General features: G+C 42.4%; 4 protein-coding genes across 4 annotated transcripts; 1 reads left to right on the forward strand and 3 right to left on the reverse strand.

Moving 5' to 3' along the window:
- Positions 1-6,718: 6,718 nt before the first annotated feature.
- Positions 6,719-8,676, reverse strand: N7518_001975 (uncharacterized protein; the record flags this gene model as incomplete). Its single annotated transcript, XM_057182903.1, has 5 exons — positions 6,719-7,867; positions 7,937-8,077; positions 8,140-8,265; positions 8,336-8,494; positions 8,548-8,676. Coding segments are annotated over 5 exons (1,704 nt in total), but the record flags the coding sequence as incomplete, so codon positions are not given.
- A 756-nt stretch (positions 8,677-9,432) lies between these two features.
- N7518_001976 (putative MFS transporter) lies at positions 9,433-11,342 on the reverse strand (the record flags this gene model as incomplete). Its single annotated transcript, XM_057182904.1, has 8 exons — positions 9,433-9,477; positions 9,532-9,670; positions 9,724-10,154; positions 10,203-10,518; positions 10,591-10,792; positions 10,858-10,956; positions 11,007-11,094; positions 11,148-11,342. The coding sequence occupies 8 exons, from the start codon at positions 11,340-11,342 to the stop codon at positions 9,433-9,435; spliced, it is 1,515 nt and encodes a 504-aa protein (XP_057044354.1).
- A 1,155-nt stretch (positions 11,343-12,497) lies between these two features.
- Positions 12,498-13,963, forward strand: N7518_001977 (uncharacterized protein; the record flags this gene model as incomplete). Its single annotated transcript, XM_057182905.1, has 5 exons — positions 12,498-12,745; positions 12,793-13,115; positions 13,162-13,466; positions 13,533-13,698; positions 13,776-13,963. 5 exons carry the CDS (start codon positions 12,498-12,500, stop codon positions 13,961-13,963), a joined length of 1,230 nt encoding a protein of 409 aa, XP_057044355.1.
- Positions 13,964-14,194: 231 nt separating this feature from the next.
- On the reverse strand, positions 14,195-17,130 carry N7518_001978 (uncharacterized protein; the record flags this gene model as incomplete). The annotated part of the gene is made up of 13 exons (XM_057182906.1): positions 14,195-14,388; positions 14,453-14,539; positions 14,591-14,708; positions 14,757-14,938; positions 14,988-15,060; positions 15,108-15,714; positions 15,763-15,938; positions 15,995-16,277; positions 16,328-16,458; positions 16,515-16,673; positions 16,719-16,795; positions 16,844-16,900; positions 16,947-17,130. The coding sequence occupies 13 exons, from the start codon at positions 17,128-17,130 to the stop codon at positions 14,195-14,197; spliced, it is 2,328 nt and encodes a 775-aa protein (XP_057044356.1).
- Between the last annotated feature and the right edge of the window lie 1,108 nt (positions 17,131-18,238).

Consider the following 18,238-nt stretch of genomic DNA (forward strand, 5'->3'; position numbering starts at 1 on the left):
TTCTAGTATTCTTATAGTATATACTTTATAACCTAGGATCTGGAGAAATAAGAGGTCTAGTTTCCTACCGAAACGGATTTCGTATAGTGATATTACTGGGAAATCGGTATGTTTACGCCCATTATAGACAGTAAGGTTCCTTACTATTATAATCATCTGTATAATATCTAGCTATAGTGAGGCGGGAAGCTTAGTATCGTCGAGGATTGCTCGAGTATGTTCCTAGAGAAGGTATATAATTCGTTCAATCTTACTATTCTGCTCGTAGGTATATAGAGCGGAATAGTAGAGTTTAATCTTAGCTTCCTAGGCCTAGCGGGTAAGATAGTGGCTTCGAAATTTGCCCCCGTAATCCGATTAGAATATAGCGAGGTTTATCCTGCTCCTTAGTAGTAGGGTACTGACTGTAGATATAGCGGCTTCCTGTTCCTATTAGTATTAGTTAACTATATAGCTAAGGTATTATTCCGCTTGGCTTTTATATTATAGGAACTGTATATCGCCCTATCCACTCTAATCGTCGATATCTGGCATCTAGTATTTATCTCTATTCCTACTGCGGGGTAGTTTGCCACCACTACCTAGATCCACATATACTAGATTGCCTACCTTATCGGAGCGGTTTAGTACTAGATCCCAGTATAGCTTTATTATCACCTTTGCAATTGTATAGTTTATATAGGCTCGTTTTAGGACCACAAGGCCTATTATATCTATGCCATCTACCACCCTTACTGTTTATATAACTGTCCCTATACCTACGTGGTATAACTAACGATGCTATATATTGATATTAATCTTCTTACTGAGTTAGAACTTGGCTTCTTCATTATTTATAGTGGGAAGGATTTTAGAGGAAAGAAGGGTTTCGGAGGCACGCTGTGTAGGGGCTGTACAGAGGGAGGTCTCGGCAGCAGATTTTATAGATACTGCTATTAATCTTCTGGCATATTCTGCACTAGCCTATCTAGGGGAGGATCGAATGGTAGAATTTACATCTGAATCTAGTATCTTTTTGAATGGAATTTCGATAGCGAACCTTGCTTTTGGTCTAGTTAATGGTAGATTGGGTTAAATTAATAAATTTAGTATTAGAATTAATGACTAAGTGAGATCTGAGATTAGCAGGGGAGTAGTAATATAGGGTTTGAGAGGTATAGAAGGAAGAAGAAGCTGAGGGCTGGGGGAAGTAGCTGTTTTTATAGACCTAGCTGTTTGCTTGCTGGTATCTTGCTTTACTACTAACTATGTAGCAAGCGCCTGCTTTACCTTTGCCATTAGTATATGATCTTACATATGATGGTAGGTGCCAGCTATATATATATCTGGCTTCCCCCTAGGGTATATATAGATCTTTCTTACCTTTAACAACCATGCCGTTCCTGCCCTGCATCCTTTAGCGAGCGTTATCCTATCCGGCTTCGTTAGTAGCAAATTGTTCTTATTATACATTGCTAAGATACCTTTGTTAGCGAGCTTATACTAAGAGATTAAATTGATACTGAGACTAGGGAGATATATGGTGTTCTCGAGGATTAGATTTCGACCCTATTTGGTTCTATTATCAACTTACAGTTTGATACTGCCTCTTAGCCCATTGATCTGCTCTGTTTGTAAGGCTATCTTGATAGTGAAGGTTTGCTCTGTCACAGTGCCAGGAATGAAATGCTGATCTAAGTATATCATATAGTCATCTAAACCTATGTTATATATCCATGTCTTTATATCCAGTGGTTGAGACTGTATATAGAATGCTTAGATCGGTATATTGACCACTAGGTTGGATGCTTAGTATTAGGCGGCCTACTCGGCGACCTTATGGGCGGCCTACTCGGCGGCCTTATAGGCAGCCGGCTTAGCGGCCATCTTGGCAGTCTTACTACACTTGATACTAGCGCGCTTCTTTGAGCGCTTGCTCACTAGCTGTATAGCTGGGCCGTTGGCCGGAACTATATGTAAAACCTGGGTAGAAAACACCTCTGTTACTCTGGCGTTAGATGATGAAGCTTTCTTTAGTTCATCTCTTTCCTTCTTATAGCAGTCTGCTTCTAGGTGATTAGTTAATTTATAATAACCGCACGGTTTATTGCTTGTGTTACGCTGGCTGGTTTTACCTTTCCTACTGCACCCCTTACTCATAGAGTGTTCCCTTGGGGCTGGCGCTAGCAACTGGCCGGTCGTATACGTTAACGTCGACTGTCGATTAGCTAGTTAGAGAGCTTCCACCCTCTCTAACTAGCTATATAGATTATCAAAGTAGTAGTAGTCTGTAGGATTGGTTATTTTCGCTAATAAGGCTTTGTGGCTTACTAGCCAAGGGTACCATTCGGGGCCCTCAATATAACTTAGTAGCTTAAGACACTTTTCGATCTCGGCTATACGCTCTGTGGTAAGCTCGGGATCTTTCTGTAGCAGTGTTTTCTTATCCTAATTGGTTTTAAAATTGGCAATCAAGGTACTTACGGACTAAGTCTTAGCGTAGGATATCTTCTTAATAGCATATACCGCTTCCTAAGCTACGTATAGCTCATCGGTTTTATATTACTCTATTAATAAAGTCTATATCTTCTCCGGTTCTAGTTCTTTAGACTAGGGTATTGTCTTATTAATTTTAGGGCTTATATTCTGTATTAGGAGTAATTGTGCATTAACTTTCAGTACTTTAAGATTATACCATCGTTTATAATCGGCTAGTAGGGAGCCTATAGAGCCGTCGATAATCTAGAGGAGGAGATTCTGGTCCAATATCTAGGTGATATTCACTACCTAGTTCTTGAAATTAGACTTACCTATAAGCGGTGTGGCTAGCTTATCAAAGGTCTTCTTTTATCTACTTTTTAACATTCGATTATAGAAAGAAAGGTATTTGAGCGCGCTCGCTATTACTTGCTTAGCGCTTTATAGAATAGTTTATTAGTATATGAAATTCAACGCGCTCTGCTCTCTTTACCCTCTTAGTTAGTCGGAGGGTGGCTTATTCAGAGGATTGTAAAACGTCGGTACTTAGTTGGGTGCTGTGGCCTATACCGGATCTAGGGTTCTTCCTAGGGCTTTATAGGCCGAAGATACTGGGGTATATATCCCTAAAAGGGGCGCGCTTTATGCTACTCTTAGTGGAACAGTTGGGTCTCTCTCGATAGACTAGGAGATTCTACCGGCGGTATGGGCGGCAGTCCTATATTTAATATGATCTAGGCGATCTATGATACGTTAAAGAAATGTATTGGTAGGATTGTTACTAATCTAGGTCGACTCTAGATTAGTATTTAATTACACCGTGGGATTATACTGATCTTAGCCATGGCTATAGCTTTAATCGGCATCCTCGAATCCGGCGGTTACTTTACCATCTAATTCTTTATCATCCTCCTGAGCCTAGGGCGGGGGAGGTATACCTGCCCAGTGGCCGGGTAGTGTAGAACTACTTCGTATATTCACCATTTTATGAATTTAAAGTAAGGATAAAAAGAAAGGGTGTTTGAGATAAGATCTCTCTGGTTACTCAGGGGGTAAGCAGTGGGATCAATTAATTGCAATAAACTAAATTGATATACAGAATCCCAGCTAGTTGAACTATGCCGGGCTCATAACCTGTTAAAATATTATAAGTATGAGTTAGAATACTGTATATAACCAGATAATTTAAAGGAAGGTATCCAAAAGTATAAAGTATATAATTAGAATAAAAGTTGCTCTCAAAGTCTACAAGCTATGTGTGTTATAGACTTTTATATACAAAAGGGGATAATCTCGCTTCTCTCAGGTATGGTTCCAATAATATTGGAAACGCACAACAACAATCAATCGGGGTAGGGTTGGTGTTAGGGAACGGGCCGGAAAGATGCTTTTCCGGCCGAGAATACAGCCTGCCTGATAACGTCATTGAATCCCAAGCCTTGGCAGTTAGAAAACCAAGTGTGGATTTCAACAAAAGAGGTTGCGATCGTTATAAATATAAACTTATATACCTATATTAACTAGCTATCTTTTATTTATTAGTATAGTCTTATAGGTTTAGAAGATAGTATCTAGTATTTCTTCTTCTATTATAAAAAATCCTAGTTCTTCGCTTTATATTATAGTATTTACTTACTAACTTCTATTCTTTTTAGGTACTATTCCTAGTTCTTTATATCTTTTATTAATAAATACTTTCTATATAGGATCCTCTTTTATTACTTTATCCTAGGCCTTCTTATATTCTAGGTCTTAGGTATACCCTTCTAGAATAAGATTTAGGTAGGCCCCCTAGTATTTCTACACTAGGTAGTTATATTTACTACTATATCTATAGAGATATTTTCTTCTAAAGAATAGTATATCGTTTATAGATTTAACTTATTTACTATTTCTAGTTCTACTATTCTTATTAGTAGATATTAGCTAGGCTTCTTAATATCCTTACTAGGTCGAGAAAACAGCTTTTAATATACCTTTTTATATAGCTTATCTACTAATAATACTATCCTATTAAGTCTTATAGTAAGATAATAGCTTACTAAACTTAATAGTTCTTTCTTATTATATCTTTTCTTAGGATAGACTTTACTATATATCTCTAAGTCTTATAGTAAAGAATTCTAATAAGATAGTTATAATTACTTATAGGAACTATATTACTATATCTTTTACTTTACTAACTTTAGCTATAATATAATAAGTATATAGAGTTTCCCATTTTAGTAACTATTTTTCGATATTTATATTCTAGTCTAGACCTTAGTCTAGATTATTCTATTCTACTCTTAGATTCGATCTATATATAGGGTTATACTTAGGAGTATAGCGCTATTGCAAATTTCGAAGTAGTACCTAGGGAGAATCCTAAGTTAGGAATACCTAATAAGATAGGAGAACGTTTGATTTAATAGCATTTACCACTATATTAAATCCTTAGAGACCCCTATTATAGGTAGTCTTCTTTTCTTAGTATTTACTGTTTAGAATATTAAAGACGTTATACCAGTCATTTCTATACTCCTTCTTAATATCTTCCTATTTTAGTATAATTAGTGCGACCAGTCGATCTAGTTCCTTTTCTAGTTTAGGGTTATAATAATCCTAAATATTATATATTTAGGTAATAGCTTAAATAGTTATAAGCTATAGTACCTAATTAGTTAAATCCTTTAAAATTACGTGAGAGGGTATCGCGGAGAGAGGATAATAGTCTACTATTATATCTAAATCGTAGTCCTAAACGAATTCCAATTATAATTAGTTATTATTACTTTCGGGGTTGAGTCTTATTTTCAGGGGTATCCTAATATATAGCTAGGTATCTTAATATTAACTAAATGGTATATTTAAAATAGGATAAAATATTAAAAAATTGTAAGAGTCAAGTTTAAAGTAATACCGGGCTTATAACTAACAGAAAAACGGTGGTAAGGCAATTATATATATAGTAGAAAAATCTCAATAAATTCTCTAACTCTCTAAAAATGACAATAGTCCTAAAACATGACAATCTTGTGGACAACTTAGTAATCAAAACAAATAAAACAAAATAAAAGGATGTTTTTCGGGCGAAAAACTGCGGGACTGGTTTTTCGGGCGAAAAACCACCTGAGTTGGTTTTTCTGCAGAAATACCAGCCTGGTCAGTCACGTGACCCAACTGTATCAGGAATGAAAAATAACAGTATTCATCCTAGATTCTGACAGTTTGTCTACAAGATTGTCATTTTCGGAGCAATTGTTTTTATTTTTAGTTAGTTAAAGATTTTATTGAGGTTTTCTGCCACATATACACTCGCCTTACCATCGATTTTCCACCACTTTTTACTATGTAAACCGGAAGTGGGCAGAATATACGGCAGAAATTATGGCAGAATACATTGTCGTGCCTAATCGGGAAGGTGGTACTGAGGGTTGATGCAACAATCCTCATTTTATATTTTGTTCGAGCATAAATAGTGTACTATGTAGCAATCTATGGGCAGAAGGAAACACCTAAGATGGTTGAGTCTCCTTTTTCTTTGGTGGAGAGCCCTCGGGGGTCGTTGAATCAACGTTCTCCGAAATTTTGGGCTAAAGGATGGTGACCTACTACACGAGGCAGTAGATCAAATTGGGTTTTTGTAGAACGGCCAGAAATGTGACGGTCGACAAATCAAAATGTCGAACGGCCAGCAAGGTTGGCGGTCAACCAATTGGAAGGATGGAAGCGCACTGTGGTGGTCGGGATGTAAGTCTCGGCCGGTTGGAATTCCGATTCGCGAAATGGGAGGAAATAAAGGGATTGAAGCTTGCAGTGATGCAGAGGCTTCCAGAACGAGGGCTTATAACCTGTTTGAGATGGAATCAAGAAGTCTACGGATGAAAACGTAGATACTCTGGAAGTCTCGTGAATTGCGTGAGGAGAGAAAAGGAAACTACCTATGTGCTGGGACTAAAGTAGTTGTTGGGAGCGGAGAGAGGTCACTTGACTTCGAACAGTTCCTTTTCAAATGGGTGAAGAAATATCAGAGTGCAGTGAACTGAATCAGAGTGCGAACTCATCACAATATCAGCTGCGAGCAATAATGGCCTGTAAACAAAATTCAATTCTTCAAGTATCTAGCGCCAAACTATCATATGATATCCAACCATATGAAAGCAAGCCAAAAAGAAACCAATCATAGAAAGGACCGTAGTCCTAAAGTGACTAAAATGTCACTTGAAAGTGGCAGCATTCCAAGAAAAAACCTCAACCTCAACCCCCCTTAGTCCGACAATCATGAAAGAGTCTCAGGTAAAAGCACGTGTGGTGTGAAAGCCCTCTTCATGATTGTCCACATGATTCCAAGTGGGGAAACGAACATTTCGCGGGGGATGTTACTGAAAGTAACCAAAGGCTTTTCGATGAAATTGCCCATACTGCCAAGCGGGAGAGAAAACACTGTATTAGGGACAGTGGTAGGCACAGGCCAGGTCTTCTTCATGATGGTTCCCATAATTCCAATGGGGAAAACGACAGAGCTGTGAATCATCTTTGTGGTGATCCGAGCCTTTTGCGTATTGCCCACGATCTCAAGAGGGGCAGAGGAGTAAGTGAGGAGTCGGCGTGGTGGTGATATCTCCTTGGATGATGTCGACTCGATCTTGAGCTTGGAAGGCGTCGGCTTCCAAGTGCGTTTCCGAGGAGAGCGAACGGGTTCCTTGCTGGCAGCAACTAGTTGATCTCGCCAATCCAACCACTCATATCGAGAAATAAACGGTCCACCTTCAAGAAGGCCATTTGCAACGGCGAATCGCCCGATTGCAAATCTTTCCAATTCTGACTCCCCAGCATCAGGAACGATCCTTCGCCGCATTGAGAAATCATCACTCATCCAATTTCCGTGGAGAGAATAGTGAGTGTAGGTGAGACCTTCGCATGCTTCAATCATTGCAGACCCATACATTTGCAAGAGACCTTCATCCCCTCTGTCCACTTTTAAAATGACAGGGTCAATATACTCGATTGCACGACTCATGATCGAGTTCACACGGAGCTTATCTCTTCCCCGTGGTGCTTTCGGTCTGGCTTGCATAAAAGCAAGTGAGACTTCTGGTGGGGTGGCAGTTCGTGTATAGACTGGCCAGCCCAGCCAGTTCCAGTGGTGAATAGTGTTATCCCCATTGTAAATTTCAGCGCGATACTCGAACTCATCAAGTTCTTGTAGGGGACTGGCCAGCTGTAAATTTTGAACTTGCTCTGAGGTCGAGGCAGAATTTGGGACATCAAGTGACTGACTAAGTTCGACTGGCTGCGGGGAGTCAACAATTTCATTGGACGACATGGTAACGGCCATCTCAGGCTGATGGTCCATGGCGAGAGTGGCCTCAGCATTATCGAACGAGTCGGATGTCTCGCGGTGCAAGAGGTGAGAATATGAATCGTCCTATAGGTATATCGCAGTCAGTTAATAAGGTCCCAAAGAAGTGGAGGAGCTGGCAGTGGGAATAAATACCAATTCGACGGCTATGATGGGGCCGTTGGTTGTAGCAAGATGTTCATTATTGATAGCCAGGTATTGGGTGTCCATGGCGATGTCATTCTCACCATCCTCCAACCAGTCTTGATGAACAGGAAGTTTGGAATACTTGTCGTCCTATAGTGTAGCCATTGTCAGTGTCTGTGTGTGAAAATGGGCTGGAAGCGGATGATAGATACCAGTTTGCTAGTAGTAGCAGGGCTGCTAGGAATTGTAGCCAAATCGGTGCCCATAGCAATATAATTCTCCACATCCTCCAATTGATCAAATTGTTCGTCCTCATGAAGGTGGGCATATTTGTCGTCCTAGATAATGTAACAATTGTCAGTATATAATTCCGAAGTCGATATGTGAGAAAGAAGTGGGAATAAATACCACGTTTCTGTCGATGGCAGGGCCAATGGAAGCTGTAGCCATGTTCTCGGTGTCGGGAGTGGGGATGACGAGGGCTTTGGTCTTCATAGAAATGTCATCCTCATTGTCCTCCCACCAGTCAAACTGTTCCCGAACAAGAAGAGGGCCATATTTATCGACCTAATGGTGTAGCAACTGTCAGTAGGATGTGTGATGGAATTGGGGATACATACCAGTTCAGTGGCGGTGATAGGGACGGTAGGAGTTGTAGGGATGGCTTGTGTCTTCATAGTGATGTCGTTCTCCACGTCCTCCCACCAGTCCAATGGTTCACACACAAGGAGGTTGGCATATGGATCAGCCTAGATAGTGTAGCCATCGTTAGTGCCTGATCCTTTGAAGCAATAGACCAACTAGGATAGGGCAAAATACCATAATAAACTCTCCCCTTAGGGCTTAGATAAATTGATGAATTGAAGCGGAGATGGAATAGTTGGTAGATGAAGATAAGTTCTTGATGAGATGATGAAGAGTATGAAGGAAGAAGGAAGCAGAGATAATTGCTGAGGATGCCTTTTATACTGCAATAAGCAACCCCAAATAGGAACGGCCTCGAGGGATGGTCTTTGCTCTAGACAAACATTAATCTAAAGTGTCTCGTCTGATCTATAACTACCGCACATTCACAAGTCTGTATCTTGTTATAGCACGCCCAGCACGTACACAAGTAAAGTAGGGAATAGTTCCCCCAGTGAGATTTTCAGCCGTCTATGCCTTTAGTCAAAATATGAACAGGTTTAAGGATATTAAATGAAAGTCCGGAGCTAAAAGAGCTACTTCATACCATAGAGTGAAGCCTCTACGCCGCCAGTGCCCGTGAACACCTAAACTCAGAGTCAAGGTTTGTTTACACTGGTGATGGTAGAGATAAAGGCCAGAACCGTGTTCTATCTCTACTATTTCCGAAGCTAATACGGTTGAACCATTTCCAAGTCCATAAGTGTCGGTCAGTTATTGAGTTATTTCAATTGACTTTCAGTGTTTTGGATTGCTGAACTTCATTTCGAAAGAACATCATTATTTCTAGCGTTGTCAAATTTATAGAGAGTAAGTAGTGTTCACAGAACGTATCTAAATCCTTTGTTGTCGATCTCAGTTTTGTCCTTGGGAGATTATGAGTTAGCTTATATCGAGGCTTCATGGCGCTTGAAACTCACCAGCATGCCATTTTCAACACCTTCTGCCTCAACCTCCTGGCCATTGATTGCTTCGCGGTCCCGACGCTTGTTCTCGAGGTACATGTAAATATACAAAGCGACGATACAGGCCAGCTTTACTGAGTAGCCAGCGAGCATCCTGTATAAATCCAGTCAATCAAAGCTTTTGCACAAGGACGAATAGCAACATACGCAATATAAGCACTGCTGTACCCAGGGGCTTCACTGGACTTGAAAGTCTGAGGTCCAATGATGTTTCCCACGCAGTATCCAGTGAACAACAGGGCACCGGTGACTTGCTTCTTAGTGTATCCAGCAATGTTGGAGCTAACAATTGTCAGACTCATGCTGAATCCCAAGCCTTGGAAATAGCATAGCCAAAGCGCAACAAGGCGGCCCCATTTGTTAGTGCTCGGCAGTCCGACAAGAAGACCCGCTCCAAGAATACAGATCGTGCAGGCGAAGATCATGCATGTAAATCGTGAATGGAATTTGCCATCGAACTTTGTTGCAATATAACCCCCGAGAAGGAGAGAGACGAACTGAACAGCACCGCCGGGGATCTGAAGATATTGAGTTCCGAGCGTATCAAATCCGAAAGTGCCGACGATGATGGAAGTAAACTGTTTTAGTTATTAGCTTCGTTTACATCCGATTATAGGAAGACATACACTGGTCAACGCCGAGTTTGGGACTTGTGCACCAATCGCCATGATGAACAAAAGCCAGGTCTTCGGATCCTGAGCCGCTTGTCGGACTTGATACCATTTGAACTGACTACTTTTGACACCTTGGCGGTTGATGGCAACACGCTCGACGGCTATGGCGCGCTCACGCTCGCTGAGAAATTTGGCAGTTGACGGAAGATCGGGGAGAAGTATCAGGGCAAAAACTCCTGTCGCGATGGAGAAAGCTCCAAAAATGAGGAATACATACATCCATCGTGGAAGTCCAGTGGTGATATGTCCGACCGCATAGCCAATAAGACTATAATTGATTAGCTTTCAGGCTTGATTTCCAATGTAGTCTCATAGAGGTAGGTGGTTGGTTGTCACTTACCCTCCGAACATCGTCGCGATACCGTTAGTGCAGTACCATGACGCTAATCGCAGGGGTTGTTCTTCGGATGTGTACCACATCCCGGTCATAAGAACAAATCCAGGAGTTACAACTGCTTCGACCATTCCTAAAAGGAAGCGGTTGATTGCGATTCCAGCAAAGTTGTAGCATGCCGGTGTCGTCATGAGCAAACCGCCCCATACTGTTTCTCTTAGCATGGTTCTAGTATTGAGTACACATTCCTAGTCCTCATAGGATATCTCTTACCTAATGTTGTAATTGCAAGGAACTTGCCGACGGGCAGCTTTTGCAATGCTAGCCCTGCAGGGTATTGCGCAATGAGGTATCCGAAGTAGAAAATGGAGCCTGGTCCGATTAGTGATTTGCATTATAAGTTTCCAGAACCGAAGACTCACTGAGCCATGAGTATTGTTGTCCTTTTAAGTGTGTCCCTTGCTTTAAACCGTAGACAGACGCAAAGTTGATGCTGTTCTTGTCCAGATACTGCATGGGATTAGTACTTGGATTGCAATGAGCGAGACATGCGAATTTCCCACCTGCAGCATGTAAATTAAGAACAGTGATGGAATGAGGCGTATATCGATCTTGCGCAGAACCTTCTTGGCCTCCTCTGCTGTGTATTCGAGACCGTGATGTTGTTTATAAAATTCATAGTTCTCATCCCGTTCTGATGAGGTGGTTGATGAGATAGGAGGCGATACCGACACTTCGGCTTCTTTTTGCGAGGCCATGCTGTCGACTTTTCTCGGTCTCTCGAACTCAAAAGGTTAAAGATAGATAAAAAGACGGGAAGAGGTAGAGTTTTATAAAACCGCACGCTTGGCTGGCAGCACGGTCCATGTGGAGGATTACACAATAATAATAGGAGCCACGGCCTACAACATACGCAACCCCAGGGAGTTCTATGGACACAGTGGGGATATAAGATTTCAGCTAGTCTCCAATGAGGTTATCTATGCGATGAGACAGAACGCTTTCTGGCAGGCGTGCAAGTGATATCTAAAGTGTCGATAGATGCCTGGAAAGTTGACAGGCAACCTGGGTGTTTTGAGTAGCTAACTTAAACTGCACTGATCTCCAGGTTCTATTCTACCTAAATGCATCGGATACTGTCTTTAGAGAAGTGACGAGGTGGGTGGAGCCATTCATGTATCACGACATCGCCGCCGCAATTGCGCGTTTCTCGGGCCGTATGATCAACTTCTATATACTTAGAATCCTGTCGCAATTGGCTTGACACTCGGGGATTTGCCGTGCCCATTGGATCATCAGTTGGAGAAACAAGAAAATCCTGCAACAAATCAGTTTAGGTTCAAAATCTAGTTCTTTGCAGAATCTGAGCGGGGTCCATTGAATATACGTTTGGCTTGGCACACGTGCTGCGTCGAGTTCAATTTGAGATCTTGCGTATTATGCAAGTCATTCTTCAAATTAGACCCAGAAATCCCTTCTATCCCATTAAACGCCCTTACACCTAAACATGTTGGACGTTAATATAAAGAACAAACGGATTCCGGGGAACAAACCCCGGAAACCAGGGGCCTTGATTATATAATCATTCCCGACAACTCCTGCGGTCCCTACGTCATATATACTTTTCTAGGTAGTTTCCTCTGATTCCTGTCATTAGTTCATTTAGATCTTGCTTAATTATTTTTGTACATGTTGGAGAGAGTGTAAACCACCTGGCAAAATGGGATGCATGAATTTGTATTGTATGGCGCCAAAAGCTTCGTGTTCATAGGGTTATCGGGTCGGGTTATTCCGTGCCGGCGGTCTAAATCCAGGCCAGATTTCAGGCATTAAGGCCCGGCCCCTTCGTAGGCGGTCAGGCAGTATCCAATGAGCACTAACATTGTCTCTTCTCGGTTTTACAATGCAAAACCATGGCTTCTCTGATCAAATGGGCCAAGGTAGTATTTAGAAGAGCCCCTTCACCTCCTCTTCGCTTTCCAACTAGCGGGTTTGAAACAATCAGCCCATCGCAAACCCTCGAAGAAGAACGGTTTGAAGGGTTCAAAAAGGGGCACTATTATCCTCTTAACATTGGCGATATCCTGCGACAGAAGTATCAGATTATCGGTAAACTTGGATTTGGTGTCACTTCCACAGTATGGCTCGCTCATGATCTCGAGTAAGTTCAGCTAGTTATCTCTTAAATTTCAACACTAATGGTACCAGGGGGCATCGATATGTTACATTGAAGCTTTATACACGCGATGAAAGTAATAAAGAAGAGTTTGAAATCTATAAGCATCTTAACAATGGCAATATATCACATCCTGGCTATAGCCACGTGAGAACTGCATTAGACAGATTCACGATTCCGCACCTTGGAAACCGCCACCACTGTCTTGTCCAGAAACCTATGTGGGAGAGTTTCGAAGATCTCCTCTATCGTAACCCATCCCATCGCTTTACGGAAGATCTTCTTAGGGCTGGGCTTAAGCAAGTCTTTCTCGTGCTTGATTATCTCCATACGGAATGCAAGCTAGTCCATACAGGTATGAATATTAGAATTTTTATATATCAGGTCGCTCACAGCCTTAGCAGATATCAAGAGCGATAATATCCTTCAGGAAATAGAAGATCTGTCTATTCTAGATAGCTTTTCCAAAGCCGAGATGGAGCACCCCTCACCGCGAAAATTCGTTAATGATATGCCAGTTTACGCTTCTCGACGGTTTGATCTGCCTAGGTTTTTCGGCTTGGCGGTTCTTAGTGATTTCGGTTCCGCTGTGCAAGGAGACGAAAAAAGAAACCATAATGCTCAGCCCAATGTTTATAGAGCACCGGAAGTCATGTTAAAGGCGGAATGGAGCTATCCGATTGATATATGGAACGTTGGTGTTATGGTAAGCTCTTATCGCGTTATCATGTCCTGATACTAGGTTCACTAATTAATCACCACGAGAAAATAGGCGTGGGACCTATTTGAGGGCAAGCTCTTATTTGTTGGCGACGATCCCGATGGGAAAGGGTATTCCACGCGTGCGCATCTTGCCGAAGTTATCGCGATTCTGGGCCCGCCTCCTTTGACTTTAATCAGGCGTGGGACACGAAGCCCTGAGTTCTTCACTGAAGATGGTATGTCATCCATAATATGATTATAGTGGAATGAACAAAAAATTTCATTGCATGTGGCTTATAATATTATCCTACAGGGCATTGGAGAAATGATCTTGAGATCCCGAAAGATGCATCCTTGCACAATTCAGAACAATTTCTTAGTGGCCGAAATAAAGAGATGTTCTTGGAATTCATGAAGGGGATGCTTCAATGGAAACCAGAAGATAGAAAAACGGCCAAGGAACTATTACAGGACCCTTGGCTAAATGGCTGTTCGAACTAGGTCAGAGAAACAATCTGGCGTTGGATTATATTTTTCACTTGGGTTGTGCCAACAAGAATTAGCACAATAAATTCTTCTGGTATTTCAACTTCTTGAGATCATTATCGTCGGCTACTTTGAAAGACTTGGGAGTAAACCAGACTTGCATGTTTGGTTTTTATGGTTTGATTTCTTGGGAGTGATAGCCTAGTTTCGTGCCATGTAGGGTTCAATCGTATTGCAAGTTTTCAATCAGAACTCGCCAGGCCCCTTTCCGAAAAAGCTGCCTTTGGGGACTGTCAGCCAGGGGACGGACTTAGAATCGGCCGTATTGGATCCCACTGTATTTCCCCACCAGTTGAAACTGACAGCGTGGTAGCCCAACGCGAAGAAAATGATGATGGTCGCAATAGCAGTTCCGGTATCCATGGCTGCTTGGAGCAAATCTACCCACGTCTTGAATTAGCGACTTATTCTCAGGAGTGGAAACTTGACGAGGTAGGATCTCACAGTTGTAACGCTTCCACCAGTCAAATGCACGCTTGCGGATGATATAGTTGAAAATGAAACCGAAGATGAACCAGAGGGAGTATTGAGCTATTTCGTCAGATCGAGATAATTCTACCACGAAACTTTGGAGAGACATACTGGTGTTTGCGGGAGGAATATTACCCGCCGCATTAAAGAAAATCGGAACATTGATGTAGCGAACCCAGCTGTTGGGGTAGCGGCGGTAAATAAGGTACACAAGTGCAGTAACAACGGGCTGGAGAGTCAGTAAACTGCAGTAAAATCAAAGCGTTTGAGAACTCACCCCGATAAGGAAGAAGTAAACAAGGCCATTGTACACTTGTCCAGACTGGAACATTCGCTGCGGACCAATGGTGCCCCATATCAAGGAAGCATTGTACATCACTTTAGCACCGTTGCATGTGAATCGTTGTTTGTTGGTTGGCTCGCAAAGGTCAGTAATATGTCCAAGCATCCACCGTAAGACTGTTGTCGTCAGCTCAAAACGTACTACAGATTTGACAAAACATCATACCTCCAGTCTGAGTTGCTGTCGCAAGAATACTAGCGTAGATCTGGCCAAAGAACAGAACACGCGGAGGAATTTTCTAAATAATCAGCAAAGTTCAACCAGGAGAGTACGAAACAGGCATACCATGTATTGCCCGAGCTTCAAATCCTGAGCAAAATCCATGCCGTGTTTCACTGCATTATAGCCGTAGCATTTCACCATCAGATTAGCGATAGGCTTCCCGGGCCAAGCGTATCCGGCAATCATCTCCGTTATGATATTGAGGAACACGCGCTGGTTGGTTGTTCCTTGCAGAATACCCTCGGGAACGATCAGAAGCATTGCCAATCCGAAACAAACCACAATAAAGCCCCAAACCGGCAGCTCCGTATCCCAGTATTTGGTTGTGAAGATCCCAAGCCCCAACACCACCACCGTGAGAATTCCGTACCACCATTCTGGAACCTCTTTATATTGGCGCATCAATCGGCGATGAATATCTTCACCTCCATGTCGTGCATTCTTAAACCTTTCCCAAATTTCGGTACCATTGTAAAGGTATGTATGCACAACGATTGCAGTAACCGCAGCGAAAGACAGTCCATAGGTCAGAGAATAGGACATTGAGATGTACATGGGAGAGTACTCCTTGTACTTGCTCTCGCTGAAGTCCAAGGCTGAGTTGAGCACACGAGATACGTTGTAGGATTGTCCCGTGTTATCGAAAGTGCTGGACGAGAGGAGAGGGAGGCTACAACATCAGCATATTGGAATCCCCTCAATCAGACTGGAAACTTACTATGCGCTGTACCACACATTAGAGTAGTACAGAATCGGCGATAAGAAAAGGTAAAAGAACACAACAACCGCAAAAGCATTGCATGTGATGTAGAAGGGGGTCATCAGGGGGTAACCAGCGTAGTTTATTTGTGTCCAGTCGATACTGATAGGTATCAGACCTAATCCGGAATTCACCTAAGCAAAACGAGATTAGTTTCATGTAGTTATTGACAAAATTCCTGCGAGCTTACTCCGAATATAGTGTTGACCTTCTGATTATCAGGCGCAATCCACGTCACAAAGGCGAAAGCGCTCAAACTCGTCCAGATGTAGTCGGGGAACCAGAATAGGACAAATGCAAATGCCGTAATGTAGGCAAAGAAGCGATACCGGGTAATAGTCCAACCATTGGCTGACGTACGGCTTTCTGGCTCATGTAGTGCTCGGAAAAGAACAGTGGATGACAGTGAAGTAGGCCAAACCAAGGCAGCAGGGTACACAATCCAACGGCGGGTAAGACCTGTCAGACCAAACCTGTGAATGATCAGTGTCTGAATAGGATAGAGAAATCAGGATCCACGTACCCAATCATCTGGGTCGTCAAAAGGTACAGGAATGAGAAGCCAGCTCCGAGGTCGCGGTTCCAATATACGGGACTGACGATCGCTACCAAGGCACCTTGCGCGTAAGCAGTGGTAGCACTGATATTGACACACTGTTTTGATTTGTTAGATATAATTCATAAGAATGTGAAACTTTGCTTATGCTCACAATAACAATGAACGCGTGCTCCTTGATTGTAAATTTTCCTGGGTTGACATCGAACGAAAGTTTTCCTAGAGGTACCCTCCACCTTGGAAGCTTTTCCCATGCTCTTCCAATCGGGAAAACGAGGATTTGAGCGACAACATATCCTATTACGAGGGAAGGCTAGGAGATGTTAGTAAATATCAATTGGAGTTAATTGAAACATACATATCGTAGGCCGAAGAATTGATTCACTCCGGAGAAAAGGATAACAAAAATGGTCATCAATATCCAGGCCCGAACAGCTGTGATGGAGAGTTAGTTCAGCCAAACCGAGAAGGTCAATGACTTACTATTGCAGGCGATGGTGGGATCATCTTTGTTGGACACACAAGCCGCAACCTCCGGAACTAAGAAGTGTTAAAATCGGCTGTTGGGATATATGGGTCAACCTACAAGGTGACTGGTCCCCCTCCACATTCCATTTGAAGGCTTCGACTGGTGTGAGCTCTGTGAGTTCTGCTCTGTCGGATTTGTACAGCCACTCTCCCGGATCTTGATTAGTGTTCTCGGATTCGAGATCAGCTGCTGGTACCTCCGATATATTCAGATCTTTGGCAAGATCTTTGGAGCTCGCCATAGCTGAAATACTTTTGACCTGATGTGCAGAAAAGAAAAGTGATGCTATGAGAGATAGAAAAACACAGGACGCTGATTTCTTAATATTTGTCCGCAGTTGACAGGATGCAGATGTGACGATAGATCCACTCAAAATGGCAACAAGTTCCTTCCAATATAGTGATAATGCCAAAGCGCTGAAGCTAGTCCAAATCCATAGGGTTCAAATGGTTTTATTATCTCAGCTAGCATGAAGCTAACTGGTTAGTTACCTAGTTATCTACAACATATGTTGTACGGACACTTGCCGAGACACCTGCTGACGCAAGGCAGCAAGACCCCGTGCGGGGATACGACGCATTGACCTAGGTAGGGGTTAGTCTTATACATTTAAGAGATTCCACCGTCTGTATGAGAAATATTGTGATTCCAAGTAGTGATACTAGTGGCAAAGGAGGAATAACATCGTAAAAAGTGACCCATAACTGGAAAAGGGTACTTGTAGAAATGCTCTTTTTCTTTACAACTCAGTCAAGACATGCCAAGTACACCAACAGGCACATCTTCGGTGTGACTTCGGTGTGGGAAGTGCTTAAATTATGGATGGCGTGCCGAGGCGGGTTGATGAGCTTATCCCCACTCCGTAACCTCTAAATTGACCGCCTTTCTAGACCGCTTTCCAATCAAGTATACTGCCGACCTCCAATGCTACGTCACATGAGTTTTAAACCGGCAGAACCGGCAGAATTTAAAAGAAGGTGAGTTCGGGTACGTTCCTTCACTCAATATTGCAGAGGTCCCAGTGCCTTTAGATTCAACGCTAGACCAATCAAAGCAACATGATAGCCGCTGATTGGATTCGAGGAAATGGTGTCATTATTGGGGAAATTTACCCATAGTCCAATATAGGAATGTATCATTTTCGAGGGAAACGATACGATATTCTGACGAAAGAAGTACTAACAGGAAGAGCACCATTTGTAGGATTGATACTTCCAAAATACATACATACTTGAAGCTTTTGATAGAACCTTGGAAAATTCGGCTTGTAACTTTAAATTCAGAGTGATCCGTGGTAGACCAGCGACCGGACATAACCTTGGCTAGTCGCAAGTGGTGCCATTAAATGC

The sequence above is a fragment of the Penicillium psychrosexuale genome (genome assembly GCF_028828465.1).
Source record: "Penicillium psychrosexuale strain IBT 29551 chromosome Unknown utg000002l, whole genome shotgun sequence".
NCBI classification, from domain to species: domain Eukaryota; kingdom Fungi; phylum Ascomycota; class Eurotiomycetes; order Eurotiales; family Aspergillaceae; genus Penicillium; species Penicillium psychrosexuale.